General features: G+C 40.0%; 1 protein-coding gene across 2 annotated transcripts in view; it reads right to left on the bottom strand.

Annotated features, from left to right (window-relative positions):
* Positions 1 to 242: 242 nt before the first annotated feature.
* Nrx-IV (neurexin-4) overlaps positions 243 to 16,985 on the bottom strand; it is a 37,911-nt gene continuing 21,168 nt past the window's right edge. For both annotated transcript variants that reach the window (XM_074086505.1, XM_074086504.1), the window contains exons 15-26: positions 14,082 to 14,261; positions 13,486 to 13,623; positions 11,272 to 11,408; positions 10,179 to 10,330; positions 9,554 to 9,750; positions 7,907 to 8,047; positions 6,635 to 6,814; positions 5,814 to 5,947; positions 4,853 to 5,060; positions 4,248 to 4,382; positions 3,829 to 3,920; positions 243 to 3,481 (exon numbers count right to left, since the gene is read on the bottom strand). In XM_074086505.1, the coding sequence (XP_073942606.1) occupies positions 3,383 to 3,481; positions 3,829 to 3,920; positions 4,248 to 4,382; positions 4,853 to 5,060; positions 5,814 to 5,947; positions 6,635 to 6,814; positions 7,907 to 8,047; positions 9,554 to 9,750; positions 10,179 to 10,330; positions 11,272 to 11,408; positions 13,486 to 13,623; positions 14,082 to 14,261 (1,793 nt within the window). In that variant the 3' untranslated portion in view covers positions 243 to 3,382. The remainder of the gene's footprint in view (positions 3,482 to 3,828; positions 3,921 to 4,247; positions 4,383 to 4,852; positions 5,061 to 5,813; positions 5,948 to 6,634; positions 6,815 to 7,906; positions 8,048 to 9,553; positions 9,751 to 10,178; positions 10,331 to 11,271; positions 11,409 to 13,485; positions 13,624 to 14,081; positions 14,262 to 16,985) is intronic.

A 16,985-nucleotide genomic window follows, 5' to 3' on the forward strand; every position in this document is an offset into this window, starting at 1 on the left:
CGAAATTTCTGGATTCTACTAAATACCCGTGGAAATTCCCAGAATTTACATCGTTGTCTTTATCCCTTTGACGTTACGATCTTACTTGCGATTGGTTCATTCAGTTATCTAATCAATCCTAATCAATCACAAACGTGAATGTCAAAGCTGTCAAATGGACCTGACGATAGTAGCACCGGGCCCTCATTGAAATCATTTCAACTGGCAAATAGTTTGTTAGGGTAAGTAATAAAACAAAAACATATCCGTGAAGACTTTATTGTGAATAAAGTATTAAAATAAAAACTCTACCAAACCCTACGTGATAGTCTAGGCGCCTGTGGCAATAAGGCACGACACCTGGTGACGACTCGGGGAAACAACTCTACAAAGTCATGACGTGGTTAGGTTAGGTTAGGTTAGAATTTCAGCTCATTAGTAAAATAGTAGGGAATTTGGGGAAAATGGAGGATTTTACCCCTGATTTTTGAGGATTAAAAAGAAAACACAGTAAGGGAGGTCACACTTGTCTTTTCATCGACAAGAAGTTGCGAGAGCATTAGAAACAAACTTACGTAAAAGCAAATTGATTTTAAAAGAATGCGACTTTGTTGAAGGTATTGTTAATCGTAAAGGTGTCCCCTCGAGCCTGCTCTATAATGATATACAAAATGTATGATACATGATACAAAAACTTTGCTTATAGTAGAAAAAAATACGTCTATTTTTAAGGTACATACATTGCTTGCAATTCTGATAGTTACTTCGCTTTAACTACAGTAAAAGAAATTCGCGGCTAATCTAAATAAACCAAAAATTATACTTAAAAAAATATTCATTAAAATAATCGAAACACTGCACTTCATAGATTTGAATGACAGCGAACAAAATCACACGAAATAAAAATATTTTTTGGACGGAAAACTATAAAAAAATATCCTAAACTAAATACACTCTACATGTACATATTAAAATAAAAAAACCTAACATTATAGAGATTTCAGATACAACTTACGCTACTAATCCTTAGCTGCTAATTTGTATATTTGTCACGATTTCAGATCTTCATATAAATGGAGTGGTGACTCCATTGTATGTTTCGTCATTACATTAATGTCAAATTATGACATTTTAGAATTAAACTAATTTATCGTGAAAGAAGCAAAGGCGAGATATAAAAAAGCCAAATGGCACGACGGGAGATAAAGTTGAGAACTCACAACGATCATAGTAACAATTGTGGAAACTCTTGACGTCTAGACCGGGCGAATACGCGATGCGGTGGAATCAGTTTAACCTTCAGTGCGCGCCGGTACTCGTCGATTGTAGACAGTTAGAGCGAGATAAAGGAGTGTGCCCACAAAATTACGCTTGCCTACATGTTGGGCCAAAAGCGAACCTGAGGGGCGTTTTAAAAAAAAAGTGTACCCTTACTTTTTTTGAAGTTTTGGAAAAATATGGTTTTTCCTACTCAGAATCAAGAGCTGTAAACTGTAATTTTTTTTAACTATCGGAATCGATTGTGCTTTCTTTTCTAAGTAGGAACAACAATATTTTTTCCAAAATTTCAAAAAAGAAAGAAAGTGTACACGTACCTGTACGCGATTACACGTTAGAGTGAGCTGCTCACTGCACCCTTCTCACTCAGAAGTATAACAGTTGAAGGCGTTTCGACTTGTTTTTTACTGTCCAATTTGTTATGTATGTTATCTATTGACACTGGCACAACCCGTAGAGGCCGCCATTGACGAATAGTAATAACTAATCAAGGCTGCGGGAGAGAGAGCGAGATTAATCTTGCAAGTGGGAAAGTTTTGTAGGCGGTATGCAGGAATAATGAGTAAATTCTCTTTTTTTATTTTTTGTACCCATTACGGGTATATCTAAAATCATGTCAAAATGTTTAAAATAATATCTGCTTATATTATGAAAGCTATACCCGGAGTAGACTATTTATTTAATTTATTACAGAAGATAAAACCTTTAGAAAGTTTATGAACAAGCTGCACTACTCATCAATTCATAATCATGAATTTATAACATAAAAAATGCGAGATCTAAAAAAAGTAGGCCTTAGTCTAATACATAAAATTTATTCATACACTTGAACTTAGCAAAATCTACAACAAAACTGTGAATCCATAGAAATTACACTTGATGAGTACATCTTTAAAAAAACTATTTTACTTCGCATTTTATACATTTCGGCTCCTAACGGAAGACGAGTGCGTTGTCTTAAGAGTACTTCATTTGGGCACCATACGGTACAAAGTATAAAGAAAAAGACACCAGTAATATTAAAATAATCAAATCAATAATAAAACAAAACTTTAATCCATTGTGTGTACATTTAAAAATCGAGTAATAGAAGTATATTTCATACAATTTTCACATATTTTTCTGTGACTACTAGCTATGCGATGCTTGCCAGGAAATTAAAAACTTAATTTATGAACAATTTTATAATTATTTGGCAAAAGTGATGTTTTATTCGAACTTTTAGCCAGTCAGGTCAAAAATCTGACCACATTCCGTTTATTACACTTTTACTGACATTCCATATATGCCCCAACGCAATACACTGGAAGTAGATACTTATTTCAATAAATATATTTGTTACGGGATGTAGACAGTGATTACCTTTAATGTGCTGCCGATGTCTCAATGCAGTTCCATGCATCATGATCATGAGAGCTCATAAATATATTTAATGTAAATAACCGTGAGTCATTAACAGCGTTTATACCTGCTGAGAAAACGAATGAATGTTTATAAACGGCTTTTAAAGAAAATAAAAGTCTATAACGAATAATTATTGCCGTAGACACATCAACTTATCTATTAAGAAGTGTTCTATCACACAACATTTTTAATTTTCATTCATTTTTTATGAAATAATCGAGAAAAACTAACAAAAATGCAACATTGCCAGCTCAGCAGGCATAAACGCTCTTAGAACAACTTATTAGACTCATAAATGGAACCTAATTGTAGTCGTTGAAGGTTTTACAAGAGCTGCTTATTAACCAAAAATAAACTAATGTCACATGTCATGGTTTGTACCAACTATATCCGATGGCGTCTTACTACTCAAGAAACACGGTTATACCTTACAAGGTAATTGCCACAAGGGAGGCTAGTTCGGAATTCGAAGCGCGTATCGTATCGTCCCTATCACACCCCTGTTAAATGCTATTAGCGTGAGTGACATAAAATTCGAAAATCAAGCTTCTTACTCAAGAACCACTGAATGATTTTTTCGATTCATTCAGAAGCGAGTTCACCCAATACAAATACATACATGGTTAGTTTTGTCGTAGTCGCAAGGTTAGTCTTCCCGCACTCTGCACTGGCTGTTGAGTACTGCAGCCAGTTGCGTGAAGGAGACGAACCTGTGCGGGTATTAGATGAAGAACTCGCGGCGCTTGGTGACCCGCGGGCCGGTCGCAGCTGCCAGGGCGGCAGAGTCCGGGTCTGCAGCGCCATCCGCTCCACGCTCCTCCTGCAACGACATATCAATGCGTTAGCTCTATTAAAAAAAAACATGCCACAATTGACACCAATTGACCCAAACTTGACAGTCGCAAACTAAGCAAAGCTTGTACTATGGGTACTAGGCAACAGATAAACATATTATTTATACTAGATAAATACATACTTAAATTCATATTAAACGTCCTTGCTTGACATATTTTATTATATTTTATCCAATTAGACGTGTTCCATGACCACTAAATGAACGTCCAGCTATGGCAACTACAGCCACCAATACACAAAAATAGACGACGGTTATACACTCTTGTAAAGATAAATCTCGAAGGTTAAAGGGTAAAGTAAATAATAACTAACCTGTGTGAGATATTCTCCCTTGTGCCGCGAGAGCGCACGCACCAGTATCACGGCCACGATTATAAGCAGAAGGAAGATGAACGCTAGTACGGCTGCAAACACAATGTTATTGTTAAGATACGAACGACAATGTCATCACTGACAAAGAGTTACATAATCAACGGTGTTGATGTTTTACACCCGGGGTCACACAAAAAGGAAGCTTTTGGGAAGCGGCGGTCAAAAGTAGAAAGATTTGTTTCATATTGAGTGAGTTGAATGAACACATGTTATTATTTGAGACTTATTAAGAGCGATTAGGGCATTTAGGGAATAAAAGTCCTTTAGAAAGTAATTGTACAATATCTACTTTGAGTATCTATTCTAAAAAAAGATGACATGAACGTCCACCAGATACGACACCAAAGTGCAGTACTTACTTCCTAGGATAGCTTCATCGGTAGTGTGCATGTCTGTATCGGAGGGGTCTCTCGGCGGGGGCGGGCGCGTCTCTACGGGCTCAGGCGGGTGTGTCACGGGCTCCACGCCGCAGAAATCTTCATGTAACACGCCACCTGAAGGACAACCAGTTTGTATAGGCTTGGAAACTTCTACAATATTTATCTAATGCGCGGACGCTCGCGAATGCATTCACTCTCTCCTTCTCTCCTCATCCTGCCCTCATACCGTGTGACAGAGTGGTGTAAACGATTATGTTTCCAAGTGAACAGTTTCCTGGCTTGGACCTTTGAGTTTTTTTAATACAAATAGGTAAAAACTGGTCTTAGTGTTAAAGCTCAGATTAGACATCAAATAAAAATCGCGCAAGTTGCATTACATATTGAGGCTGTAAAGCGAACGAGTACGTCTAAACTGGACTTAAGACGCAGAATGACCATTATAAGTTATTGTCCGAATAATCATTCGAATAAACAATAATTTTCGATTTTTTTATTTGTGAACAATTTCTTCACGAATAATTTCTCCACGAATAAATCATTTTTTTTTTTTAGTAATTAATTTTTCGCCTATTTCTGTCACGCACCTATGCTGCGCACGTTGGGCGGGGGATCCTGCTGGAACATCAGCTTGAGCGGGTAGATATCATCGAACTCGACGCGGCTGACGCATCCCACGAACCCCTCGCGCATGGTCTCGTTGCGTCCGATGTACATGTACTGTATGTTGTTGAACTGCGCGTCCGCGGACTGCTTTATGTTGAAGTGGTACTCTTGGGTCTCGTAGTTGTCCACCTGTTGAATAGTACCATTTAAAATTTGGTCACTGTCTAATGAGGGCTATCGTTTTTTGTCTTTCTAGATGGCGCCACTGTTGCGTGAGGCTTTTAAGTGTGGTTTTCAAAGTCTGTTATTACGGGCGTGAAAACAAAGTTTAGATTAAAATCATATTAATACACCTTAAAACCGTACCATAAAAATATCGAGCAACTACAGTGATGCGTAGTCCCGTTTTGTTCGGAAAAAAAGGGAGGACAAAAGTTTCCGAAAGACAAAACTGTCTCAAAACACAGACATTCATTGCCCCGTAACGCATAATTTCCATAATTGATTTCAGGTAATGCAAAATATTCACAAAATTATTCTAATCATAAATAAACCCGCGTAGCTCACCCAAAAACTGTGAGATTTGACATTTCGGAGACCTCACGCTACACTAGCGCCTCTAGCGGCGAATTCATTCGCGATAGCCCTCGTTACGTCCGTATTACACTGCGTCTTCAAATACTTTCGCTTAGGAGACGGGTTCTTTTAGCAGTGGATATTCATAGATCAACTAATTTGTATGACACCCTCGGTGCGCGAATCCACTTCACACTTGTCTTCAATGCAAATTGTCTCCTTGTTTAACCTCAAAACGTCCCGCAGCTTGAAAACTAATTCTAGAGCCGGGCAAGTCTTTATTGTTACTAGTATATTTTTCCTAACATATGCGGGTGTATCCATTAAATTAATAATCGGAAATGAATGAAGCATGCTGTCACAAACCTGCAGAACCATGGTGGCGCCGCCGTTCTTCCTGGACAGGCGCACGTCGTGGTACTGGCCAAGGCCGAAGTGTTTCCCCTGGAAGATGATCTCCTGCCGCTCGAAACCGAAGTCGAACACCACTCGCAAATGGCCTGCAGGTTAAATAGTTTATTTCATCAGACTCGTTCGTGTCGTAACATGTAGTTTTACTCGGTCGCAGCCTTCTAAGTAAAACCCAAGGACCTTTTTTGCCACCCCCTGCCACATATTGTGTGATCAGCAAGGGGGTTACGCAATGATTGAAAAAAAACCAGGAAAATTTATTTTCAGGAATTTGTAGTTAAAAATCCTCTAAATTAGGTATTTATTACTGCTACTTTACTACTTTACTAACAATAAATATGAAAAAAATAAAATTAGGATGATTAACATAATTACGGCTTTTTGCACTTAAACATAAACATGCGGATCGGAAATGGCGGGAAAACAAACATCTCGCTTTTTATTTTTTTTTTGCTGCTAATTTGTTGTCACTGCTGGCAATTTTTTTTAAATTATCGGTGAGGCCATTTTTTGTCTTTGATTTGTCAAGATGGCCAACATGACGCATCTAATCCGTCTATCAGCAGCTCAACAACTAGCAGACTGCTAGCAAGCGTTTATGAATCATACTTCTTGACAACCGTCTAACAAGCTTAATCAGTCTGCTAAGTAACAGACCGATCAAACCTCAATTAAGGATTTTTTATGAATAAGGCTGTAAGTATTGCGTTTTACTGTCTTTGACGTCATTAAATCAGCTACGGGGCATGAAATGGAGTGGCTCGTGCTGAACGTACCAGAGTTGGAGACCATGAGCGTGAGATACTCCGCGGTGATGTTGGAGCTGAACCCGAGCAGGAACCCCTTGGGGTTGGTGGTGGTGAAGCCCACGCGGATGCGCTCCGCGATGGTGGAGCGCCACGAACCGAAGAAGTCGTACTTCACCATCGAGTTGGATCGCAGGTTCACGCCGATTTCTGAACACACCAATTAAGCACCAAGTTATTCAGAGTTAAAAAAGCGTTAAAATATGGACTAACTAACCCTTAAAATTATGTACCACAGTCTCTTATTCCAAAGGAATGAAGCTGTGGTAACATATTTTTGAGACGTTCCAGTTGACACAAATTTTTGCATTTGACTATACCTATAGATGAGGCTGTTAAGCGTTGCAAACGCCGTTTTTTCTGTATGTTACGAAAATCTATCATCATCATCATCCCAGCCTATATACGTCCCACTGCTGGGCACAGGCCTCCTCTCAGAGCAAGAGGGCTTGGGCCATAGTTCCCACGCGGGCCCAGTGCGGATTGGGAACTTCACACGCACCATTGAATTGCTTCGCAGGTTTGTGCGGGTTTCCTTACGATGTTTTCCTTCGCCGCAAAGCTCGTGGTAAATTCAAATGTAATTCCGCACATGAATTTCAAAAAACTCAGAGGTGCGAGCCGGGGTTTGAACCCACGACCCTCTGTTTGAGAGGCGATAGGTTTTGACCTATCGCTAGGCCACCACGGCTTTCTCGGGTCTTGGATATTTAATATGTATTTAAGTACGTATTTATCTATATAAGTATGTTTATCCGTTACCTAGTACTAGTATCCATAGTACAAGCTTTGCTTAGTTTCGAACTAGATAATTGGTATCAAGTGTTCCCATGATATTTATTTTATTTCATTTATTTTAATGCCATCATCATCATCCCAGCCTATATACGTCCCACTGCTGCACAGGCCTCCTCTCAGAACAAGAGGGCTTGGGCCATAGTTCCCACCACCACCACATTTAAATGTAATTGAACTAAAACCAATTGCAATTCTGCGACAAATCTCCACACCACACGAGGTGATAGTGACTCAGATTTTTAGTTCATTCTAGTCTACATACGTCCCAATGCTCGGCACAACCCGTAGTTCCCACGCGGGCCCAGTGCGGATTGGGAACTACAAACACATCATTGAATTGCTTGTGTGAAATTACCAACCCGCACTGGCCCCACGTGGGCCCCTAGTCCTTTCATTCTGAGAATCCTGTGGCCAGCAGTGGGCCGTATATAGGGCGAGACTCACCGTCGGCGCAGATGGGCCCCTTGAAGGCGGTCCAGCGGCAGTCGCACGAGTACGCGTCATAGCCCTCCAGACACGTGCCGTTGTTGAGGCACGGCGACGACTGGCACTTGCCCACGCAGCCCTCAGTCACGCCGTACAGACCTGGGAACCACATGAGGCATTTAAGGGGTCATCCTTAAATTATGGCACACATTTAGGGAGGGGTCAAGCGGTTTGTGATACTAGAACAAAGTAATACGGTATTTGACTATTTTGTATATGTTTTATAAATTAAAACTACACAATGCCTGTTATCGAATAGAAAAACCAATTTTTAAGCTACCTTTACAAATAACAAAGTTATAAAGGTTTGCAATTCAGGATTGGACAGAGAAAGACATAGTGGCATGTGACGTCACACGCCAGTACCGCCATACTTGCTGCATAGAGAAAAGCGTTTGAGAAAGGGACAGGAATATAGATTTTTGAAAAAATCCCTATAAATCCAATTTTCAACCGATTTAAATTTTCTCTTCGCTAAACACTATCTGTATATATATTTTCATAATAATATTAAGATATGGCAATTTCAGGAGTTGTCAAATACCGTATTGTGAGTGCGGTGGGTCAATTACAGTATAGTATGTCACCTTCCCGCAGCAGGGTATGCAACACTAGCGCTATCTATCCTTAATACACGTCATACGAATTGGAGGAGGGCGTCTAAATATGGTCTAAAATTTATGGATGGTCACGCCTAACGGGTCACTTAAGTCTGTAAGTATCTTACTAATATTATAAAGTTTGTGAGTATGTGTATGTTATTTTATTACTTTACACTAAATGGGTTCGACGGATTTGGACTTTGGTATGTGGATATCAGGAATAAGAAAGAAAGAAGACATTTATTCAGTAATACAGAAGACGTGAAAGAACACACATGAAAATAAACTATACTGAGCGGCAAAAAATTTGGCCCTCAAATGTATGCTGTAACAGGTACTTGGGCTAATCAACTATTTTACCGACACAGGTTTTTGCATGTGGTAGGACCTTGTGCAAGGTCCGACTGGATTGCTACCACCATCTTGCTCACTAATCCTGCCGTGAAGCAGCAGTGCTTGCACTGTTGTGTTTCGGCGTGGAGAGTAAGACAGCCGGTTAAATTACTGGCACTTGAGGTAGGTCTTAGGCCTCTAGGTTTGCAACGCATCTGCAATACCCCTGGTGTTGCAGATGTTTATGGGCGGTGGTGATCTCTTACCATCAGGAGACCCACTTGCTCGTTTGCCATCCAGTCGAATAAAAAAAAAACTTTGGGCGTCTCCTGCGTTACCAAAATTGTCTCTGGCGTTACCAAAAAATCGTACTTCCAACAAGATATTTCATGGTTTAATAGGTTGAACTTACGTAGGATGGCATATATTCATGTACACCATCTATTAAATTACAGAAAAAACATCTTAACTTACATAAATCTGCGATTGTTTGAAAAATGTCGCAGAATGTTAAATTTTGTGCTGCTGAGTATATTTTGTGTGTCCCCGCAAAAGCGAAACGGTCGCAAACTCAGCATTATATTGAGGCGTTAAATGCCAACAGCGCTAATAATCGAACAGACCCGTAATAACATATAGGCTAATTGAATCCGTTATTTATGATAGTGACCCATTCTGGCGTGCTGGCGCAGGTCCACGGGCCGTCCGTTGAGCAGCAAGGCGCGCACGCAGCCCACGAACCCGTCCTTGCGGTCCAGCGCCGCGCCCAGCACCAGCGGCGACGTCAGCTGCAGCGCGCGCACCGGCTCCTTCGCCGTACGTATCTCGTTCTTGAGAGCACCGTCTACGACTACCCTCGCTTCTTTCCTGTTATAACAAACAAAACAAGTAAATGCGGCTGCCTGACCACTGCAGCGGAGCGAGGCAGCGGAGCGGTAAGCGAGACAATCCACCAATAGAATTGTATAAAATCTTCGCTCCTCTTTAGTGGACAAACAGTAAGTAGCTAGCTTAAAAATTCATACAAAACCAAAAAGCGGAGCGAGGAAGAGGACCAGGGAAGCGGGGCGGAGAAACGGGCGCGAGCGGGGAAGCGAGGAAAATATGCGAATGGCTAAACAGTTTGGAACTCCGTTCTGCATTACTTTCTCCGCTATCTAGCTAAATCGCCTCCACAACTCCGCTCGCAGAAAGAAAAATATTGCATAAACTATTCTGAATGTACAGCGAACATCACATATCGTCGTTTCTTTTCGATTTAGTGTATTTGTTATGTCTATGTGTATAAAGCTGACCTGTTCCTCTCGATGGAGACGGAGTGCCACTTGTTATCAGCGAGTCGGTTGCTGGTCTCGACGGAGACGCCGAGGGGGGTGTCCCCCACCTGGAACTGGAACTGCAGCTGGTCGCCGCCCATTATGGACAGCTTTATGTAGTCTTGGGGACCCTGAGGAGAGCAAACACCAACGTGCATAATCAAGGCGTTTATTCTATAGGTAGACCGGAAACTTGGCGGATACATTTACCGTATAACTAAAATCACCGACATAGCTCGAAGCAAGCAAGTTGAAGTGGGCGAGTCACGTCGTTCGAAGTTCATGTCGTTCGCGTTTGAACTCATAATAATTTACAGCAGTTCGTTCTGTCAGACAGTACAAGATGAGGGTAGAAAAAGACAGTGAGTGCGGTCGTCAGCACTCGGGCGTGAAATAATACGACCACAGATTTTTTTGGAGAAAAGTCCCTGAGTGGTGACCATGACTCGAAAGACGAAACGTTGGGAGGCCACCCACTAGATGGATCGACATCGCGAGTATTGTTGACAACAGGTGGATGCAAGTGGCGAGTTGTCGTTCGTTGTGGCGTTCTTAGGGGGAGGTCTTTATTCAGCAGTGGACGTCTTCTGGCTGATGATGATGAGAACGCAAAGACCTTTTTACATCTTCATGTGTCTTCGAGCGACGTGGCCCACCCGCTGATACTTCAACTTGCATATTGTTCTAGACATGTTCTGCCTTCCCCTTAGAAGTCCAGAATGAACGTCACGTGCAACCGGTTGCCTGCAACTATCGCTATATCATCAGTCCAGTCCAGTCCACCTAGTGGAAGGGCTGCCAACGTCTCGTCTTCCTATTCGAGCGACGTAGCCCGCCCGGTGCGGCCCAATGTGCAATAGAATGTACACAATAAGTTCAAGGGAATTAGGAATCTATGACAATGTAACAAAGTAAAAATTCTTTTGTTTTTCTATTGTTTTACACCATGGCAGTTTGACGGCAGTTTGACTTTATTCTCGAAACAATTAGATTCTAATTGCTTTGTCAATTTTTTTTCAAAATATTGATATAGTGGGCTTCAGGAGGCTAGATCTGTCGAACAACATGTTACCTTGGAGTGCAGAAGCACCGCGTTCTCTCTGGTGGTCCGGAACTCGAAGTAGATGTCGCCGCTGTGGCCCAGGTCGAACGTGGGCAGGGCGATCACCGCGTCCGCGATGCGGAACGTCACGGCGTTGCTGAACAGATCTGGCGATACATAGTTAGGTATATTTATGTAGTTTTTATTAATTTTGTTTCCTATCATATTATTGTATCTTGTGTTGTGAATAAATAACGAAAACCATAAATGACACGTTTTGTATTATATTTATATACAGTGGTGGTCATGTAATTAAGAACGATTTGAAGTTCCAGATTATTTTTAACTAAATCATGTCATGTGTAGTCGTGGTTCCTTCTTAGAAGTAACTAGTTACGTTATGAAATAGCCACATGAATAGAGCAAACGGGATTAAGGATAAATAATAAAATTGCTGACATTTTTTTACAAATTTTGTTTTTATTCTCTTTAGTAACAAATTAAAATAGTAATGAAGCTGGACAAATAATTAAGAACGATTTATTGAACTGCTCGAAAGTTTTTTTATTTGAAACTTAGATTAACTAAATCACACTAACGTGAAGTTTGTACACAAAAAAAGCAATTTAATACATTTTAACTAAAATTAATAGTTAGTAGCATGTCCACGGCTTTTTATTACTGCCTTACACCGGCGAGGCACTGAATCTATAAATTTTTGACATTTCGCAAGAGAGATTGAGCTCCATTCTTCTAAGAATACGTCATACAGTTCTCTTAAATTGCCACACTGTCGATTTGAAACCTTTTTCTTGACTTCGCACCAAAGATGCTCTATTGAGTTAAGATCGGGGCTGTTGGCTGGCCAATCTAAGACAGAAACTGATTGCGATGTGAGGAATTCCTTAACGGTACGTGCAGTATGCTTGGGATCATTGTCATGCTGGAATGTCCAAATAACCGGAAGCACGCCTTCAGCATATGGTAACATTGTTTCTTCCAGTATGTTTTTGTATTGAAATTGATCCATGTTTCCTTCTATCAGCCTAACAGGTCCAACACCATGTCCAGAAAAACATCCCCAAATTTTTACATTTCTCCCGCCATGCTTTAAAGTCACTTTTGTGTACTTTGGGTCGAATGCTTTATTTGGAAGCCGTCTTACATATCGTTTGCCATCAGAACATACCCTATTTATTTTTGTCTCGTCAGAAAAAAGAACGTTTTTCCACTGTCTGACTGTCCAGTTTTCATATCTTCTTGCAAATGCAAGCCGGGCTTGCCTATGACACCGTTTCAACATAGGCACCTTCCTTGCTATCCTTCCGTGCAACTTTTCTTCTACCAAACGCCTTCGAATAATGCGTGCCGAGATTGCTGAAGGGTTGTTTTCGCCAAAATATTTTTTTCTTAACTCATTAGACGGTATTAGACCCTTTAAAAGGATTTTGTTTTGCCAAACGAACGATATTTCGATCATCTCGACGAGATGACTTTCTTTGTCTAGGTACACGCGGAACATTTGAAGTAGTTTGATACGTGGCAAAATGCTTTATGGCGTGGAAAACCATAGTTTTTAAACATTGCAGATGATCGGCTATGTGTTTATACGACCAATTCTTGTCGCGAAGTTTTAGTATTACTTCTCTTGTAGATTTATCACAACTTTTATTTTTCCCCATTGTTTTTATATGAAGCAATCGCCTTTAAGACTTTTACGGCACTAAATGGCGCCAAAATTATTCGAATAATAACCTAAAACCACAAAGCGGCGGTCCGTTCTCTATATAAATTTGAATAAAAAATAAACTATTCAGCGTTCTTAATTATATGACCAGTCAGTAAGTAGTAATACTAGGTTTAAATGTAATGTATAAAGTTTATATATTTATTTTTTAGCCAATTATATGTATAAATGAATTTACCGCTAGTACGGAATTGTTTTACGATACCGAGAGAAGTACAAAAATATACATGCAGTTAGTAACACTTGTCAGTTTGAAAAAATCTTCTCTATAAAAAATCGTTCTTAATTATATGACCACAACTGTATATCTTACTTCAGTGCAACTGGGTCCCGAATTGAACTGAATATATATATTTTTTCTAAATTTACAAATGAATATAGTTTTTATTGTCACCAAAATCGATAACATTGTTCCTTAGAACACATATCTACGTGATATAGTTTCAGAATTACCCATACTGAAGCATTTAAATAGGCAGCTGAATACCCAGTCTTACCATCTCCCTCGCACAGCAGCGGTCCGAGCGTGTAGCGTCCCTCTTTCTCGTCAAGATGGCTGCCGGTGTCGCCAAAGTGCAAAGACTTGACCGGCAAATACTCCTTCTCGGTTATCTCGCCGCCGTCCGTTTGGAATTCTAATATTAAAACACACAATAAAATGAAGTTAAACAGGGTGAGTTTATAGATTTTGAACATGAAACTAACCGTAAGACTTACTTATATTAAAAGAACTAGCTGTTACCCGCGACTCCGACCGTGTAGAATTCGATTATCGCTATCCCGCTCCCGCGGGAACTACGCCATTTTCCGGGATAAAAACTATCCTACGTCCTGCCCCGGGATTGAAACTATCTGTATATCGAATTTCATCTCAATCAATTCAGCGGTTTAGGCGTGATGAAGTAACAAACAAACAAACAGGCTTACAAACTTTCGCGTTTATAATATTATAGTGGGATATTGTACCGGATAACTCACTATTAAATCATTAAATTAGAAACTAATGGCAGTTATGAGCGTGTACCCTAAAACCAGGGTCGGTATTTCCATGTCAGTATTATCCTGGTTGGTAAAGTGTCACCATGACAGTTACCGTCAGCCCTGAGCTGCGTGTACTCGGCGTCGCAGTTGCACCACTTGGTAGGGTCGAGGCAGGCTCCGAGCACGCCGCAGGCGCACATGCGGCTCCCGGGCTGCGCGCCCGCCCAGTAGTCCATGCGCTGCCCCGACCGCGACACCCACCACGCGAACGGGTGGAAGTTCGACTCCTCGCCTGGAAGTAACTCTTATTGAGAGACTGCTCGGGAACAGCAGGTAATAATAGGGTCGGAAAAAGACACTGGATCTCGCCACCGTCACAAACAAACATGTAATAACCAGTAATAAATGAAATCATGTAAGACTATTTTCTCAAAAATGTCCGTAAAAGTTGACATTATTCTTTACATATCAGAAGGTGAAGTGCATAGTTTATGGTCAGCGAAAAATTAAAAAGTTAAAAAGATTGCAGGCGCGCTAGCTCGACAATAATGAATTAGCGCGCCTGCAATCAGTCACATTTTTTTTTAAAGTTAAAAAGGCCATGGAAATGTTGGCACAAGTCGTATACAGCCAAGTCTAATGACCGGTATCAGATATTTTGTTGGAACTCCGGACTTTTTCTATTGGTTCTGAAATAGCTTGTGGTGTTTTCGGTGGAAAAATACACCTGCAGTTTATTTTTAATGAAAAAGGCGGGAAAGCATAAGAAAAATATTGGAATAAAATTAAATTTTATAATATATTTTGAGAAATAGTTTATTCTATTTCAGAATTATTCACCATTTTTGGGAAAAGCTTTATATTAGTCTCGGCTGGAATAGCAATTGCTGGCTTCGTATTAGTACTCGCAAGCTCGTCCGTTTAATACTCATACTCAGCCAGCAATTGCCTACTTCCAGGCCACGACAATAATCTACTATTATCATTTGGAGTAACCTTAAAGATCCAGCTATAAACTATTTTATCTACATGCATATCATAACTTCCCTATTATATGTTCAGAAACGACTATCAAATGGCCTTTATTAAGAAACCTGGTATCTGCGGGTGCATCTTAATGTTCACATTAAAGTACAGTGCATCTTAATGTTTACATTAAAGTATCGGTAATACTTTTTTTAACAATGCATATCTGTACATATTGTAGAAAACTTATGACATGCATGTAGATAATAATTATTATTCAGTCAGTCAAAGTCAAAGTCAAGTCAGTCAAAGTCAAAGTCAAAGTCAAAGTCAAGGTCAAAGTCAAGGTCAAAGTCAAAGTCAAAATCAAAGTCAAAGTCAAAATACAGGCCATATCTGAACATATTATAGAAAACTTATGATATGCATGTAGATAAAGTTATGTATGCGGCTATACATAATTAGGCATTATGCACCAGCCACATAAATAACTATTATGTACACCCATATCACAAGTCCTCTTTAATGCATTCAAAAACCGTTGGCAATGACCAGCATTAAACAACCGATTTTACTATGACAACTTTCTTATCTGTGGTAGTACGTAACAACAGTATCGTAATGTTCATTACAGTATCAAATATAATACTGTAATGAGTTACAAATTTGGAACAGCTGTCAATATCAACACAATTTAAATGGGCCTCTATTCTGGTATCCATAAACACAACGTTTTCTCGATACGAAATGTCACTTTTGTTTTTAAATATAAATCGCACGAAAATTTGATTACGAGCGAGATAAGAATAATGACTTTTACTGATTTGTCTGTGTCTTGAAAAAAACATTCTTGGCAGAGATTTGTCTTACCGCCACTACTGTTGTCATTATGTTGTTTGAATTTTTGCCGTGTTGTTGTTTAAAGTTTATAAAAAATCATTAAAGACACGGAGACGCGAAATTTGACGCGGATTTTATGCAATGTAAAAATAATTCCTTTATCTGTTTTAATTTATTTATTAAGTACCTACATTAGTTTAACACCTATGGATATGTTACTGGTAGAACCGAGGCTGTATTGCCTAATGTTTCTGACGCTCGCGGTCGCAATCAAATGACAGTTTTTGTATGCGAAATCTGTCATTTGATTGTGATTGCGAGCATCAGAAACGTTAGGCAATACGGCCTCAGGTCAGTAATGCGATGCGAATGCGGTCATTTGTCATCGGTTTCTGAACCCATCTTAGAGTACTTATAATATACACTCGTGTCTTAAGGACCCTACTAAGTAACAGTTACATAAACTACTATAAGGCCGTCTTGCAGAAAAAAAAAATTGTGATTTAGTAGTTAATCCAGGCTTAAGCTTGACAGTTCCATACAATTTGACACTACTAAACTGAGCTTAACGCTAACTCGAGATTTATGTGTTTACTGCAAGTGGGCCTTGAAACAGCAATGGGAATCAACAAAAAAGACTTGACGCAAGCACCCCCCAGAGCCTAACCAGAGAATCGCATACTCCACTCCTGGCTTTCCAGTAAATGGCTGAAGCAAGACCCTATGGGTAGATAACAAACCGTTTCAGCTCTCTCCTCTCCGTAGCAAGCTCCAGGGAGTTAAGGACGTGCAGCCGGGTTATATAGCCGGTGAGAATCCACCACTGTTGGGCCCTCACTTCCCAATCGTCCATAATGGATTATGCCCCCATTTCTTTTTTTTACTACTAAGTGGGTTCGATTCCCGGTTTAGACTAGGTATTTAAAAAAAAACTTCGAATGTAGTTTAAATTGTTTTGAAAATTAAAATGAAGTCTTATTTCAATAAAATTGTCTATCTACAATATTTAAGATACATTCCCTCTATGTGGGATAGCCGTGGGACACCCAGAGGGGCGACTACGAAATTCGAAAATCGAAGTTCGTATCGTACCGTCCCTCTCACACTCGTATTAAATAATATGGGTGACACTCTTTACCGGCCCGGATAATACCGACCCTGTTTTTCATTTATGTACCATCAGCCAAATATGTGGTCTACCAAAGTTGAT

The sequence above is a fragment of the Choristoneura fumiferana genome, chromosome 4 (genome assembly GCF_025370935.1).
Source record: "Choristoneura fumiferana chromosome 4, NRCan_CFum_1, whole genome shotgun sequence".
Taxonomy (NCBI): domain Eukaryota; kingdom Metazoa; phylum Arthropoda; class Insecta; order Lepidoptera; family Tortricidae; genus Choristoneura; species Choristoneura fumiferana.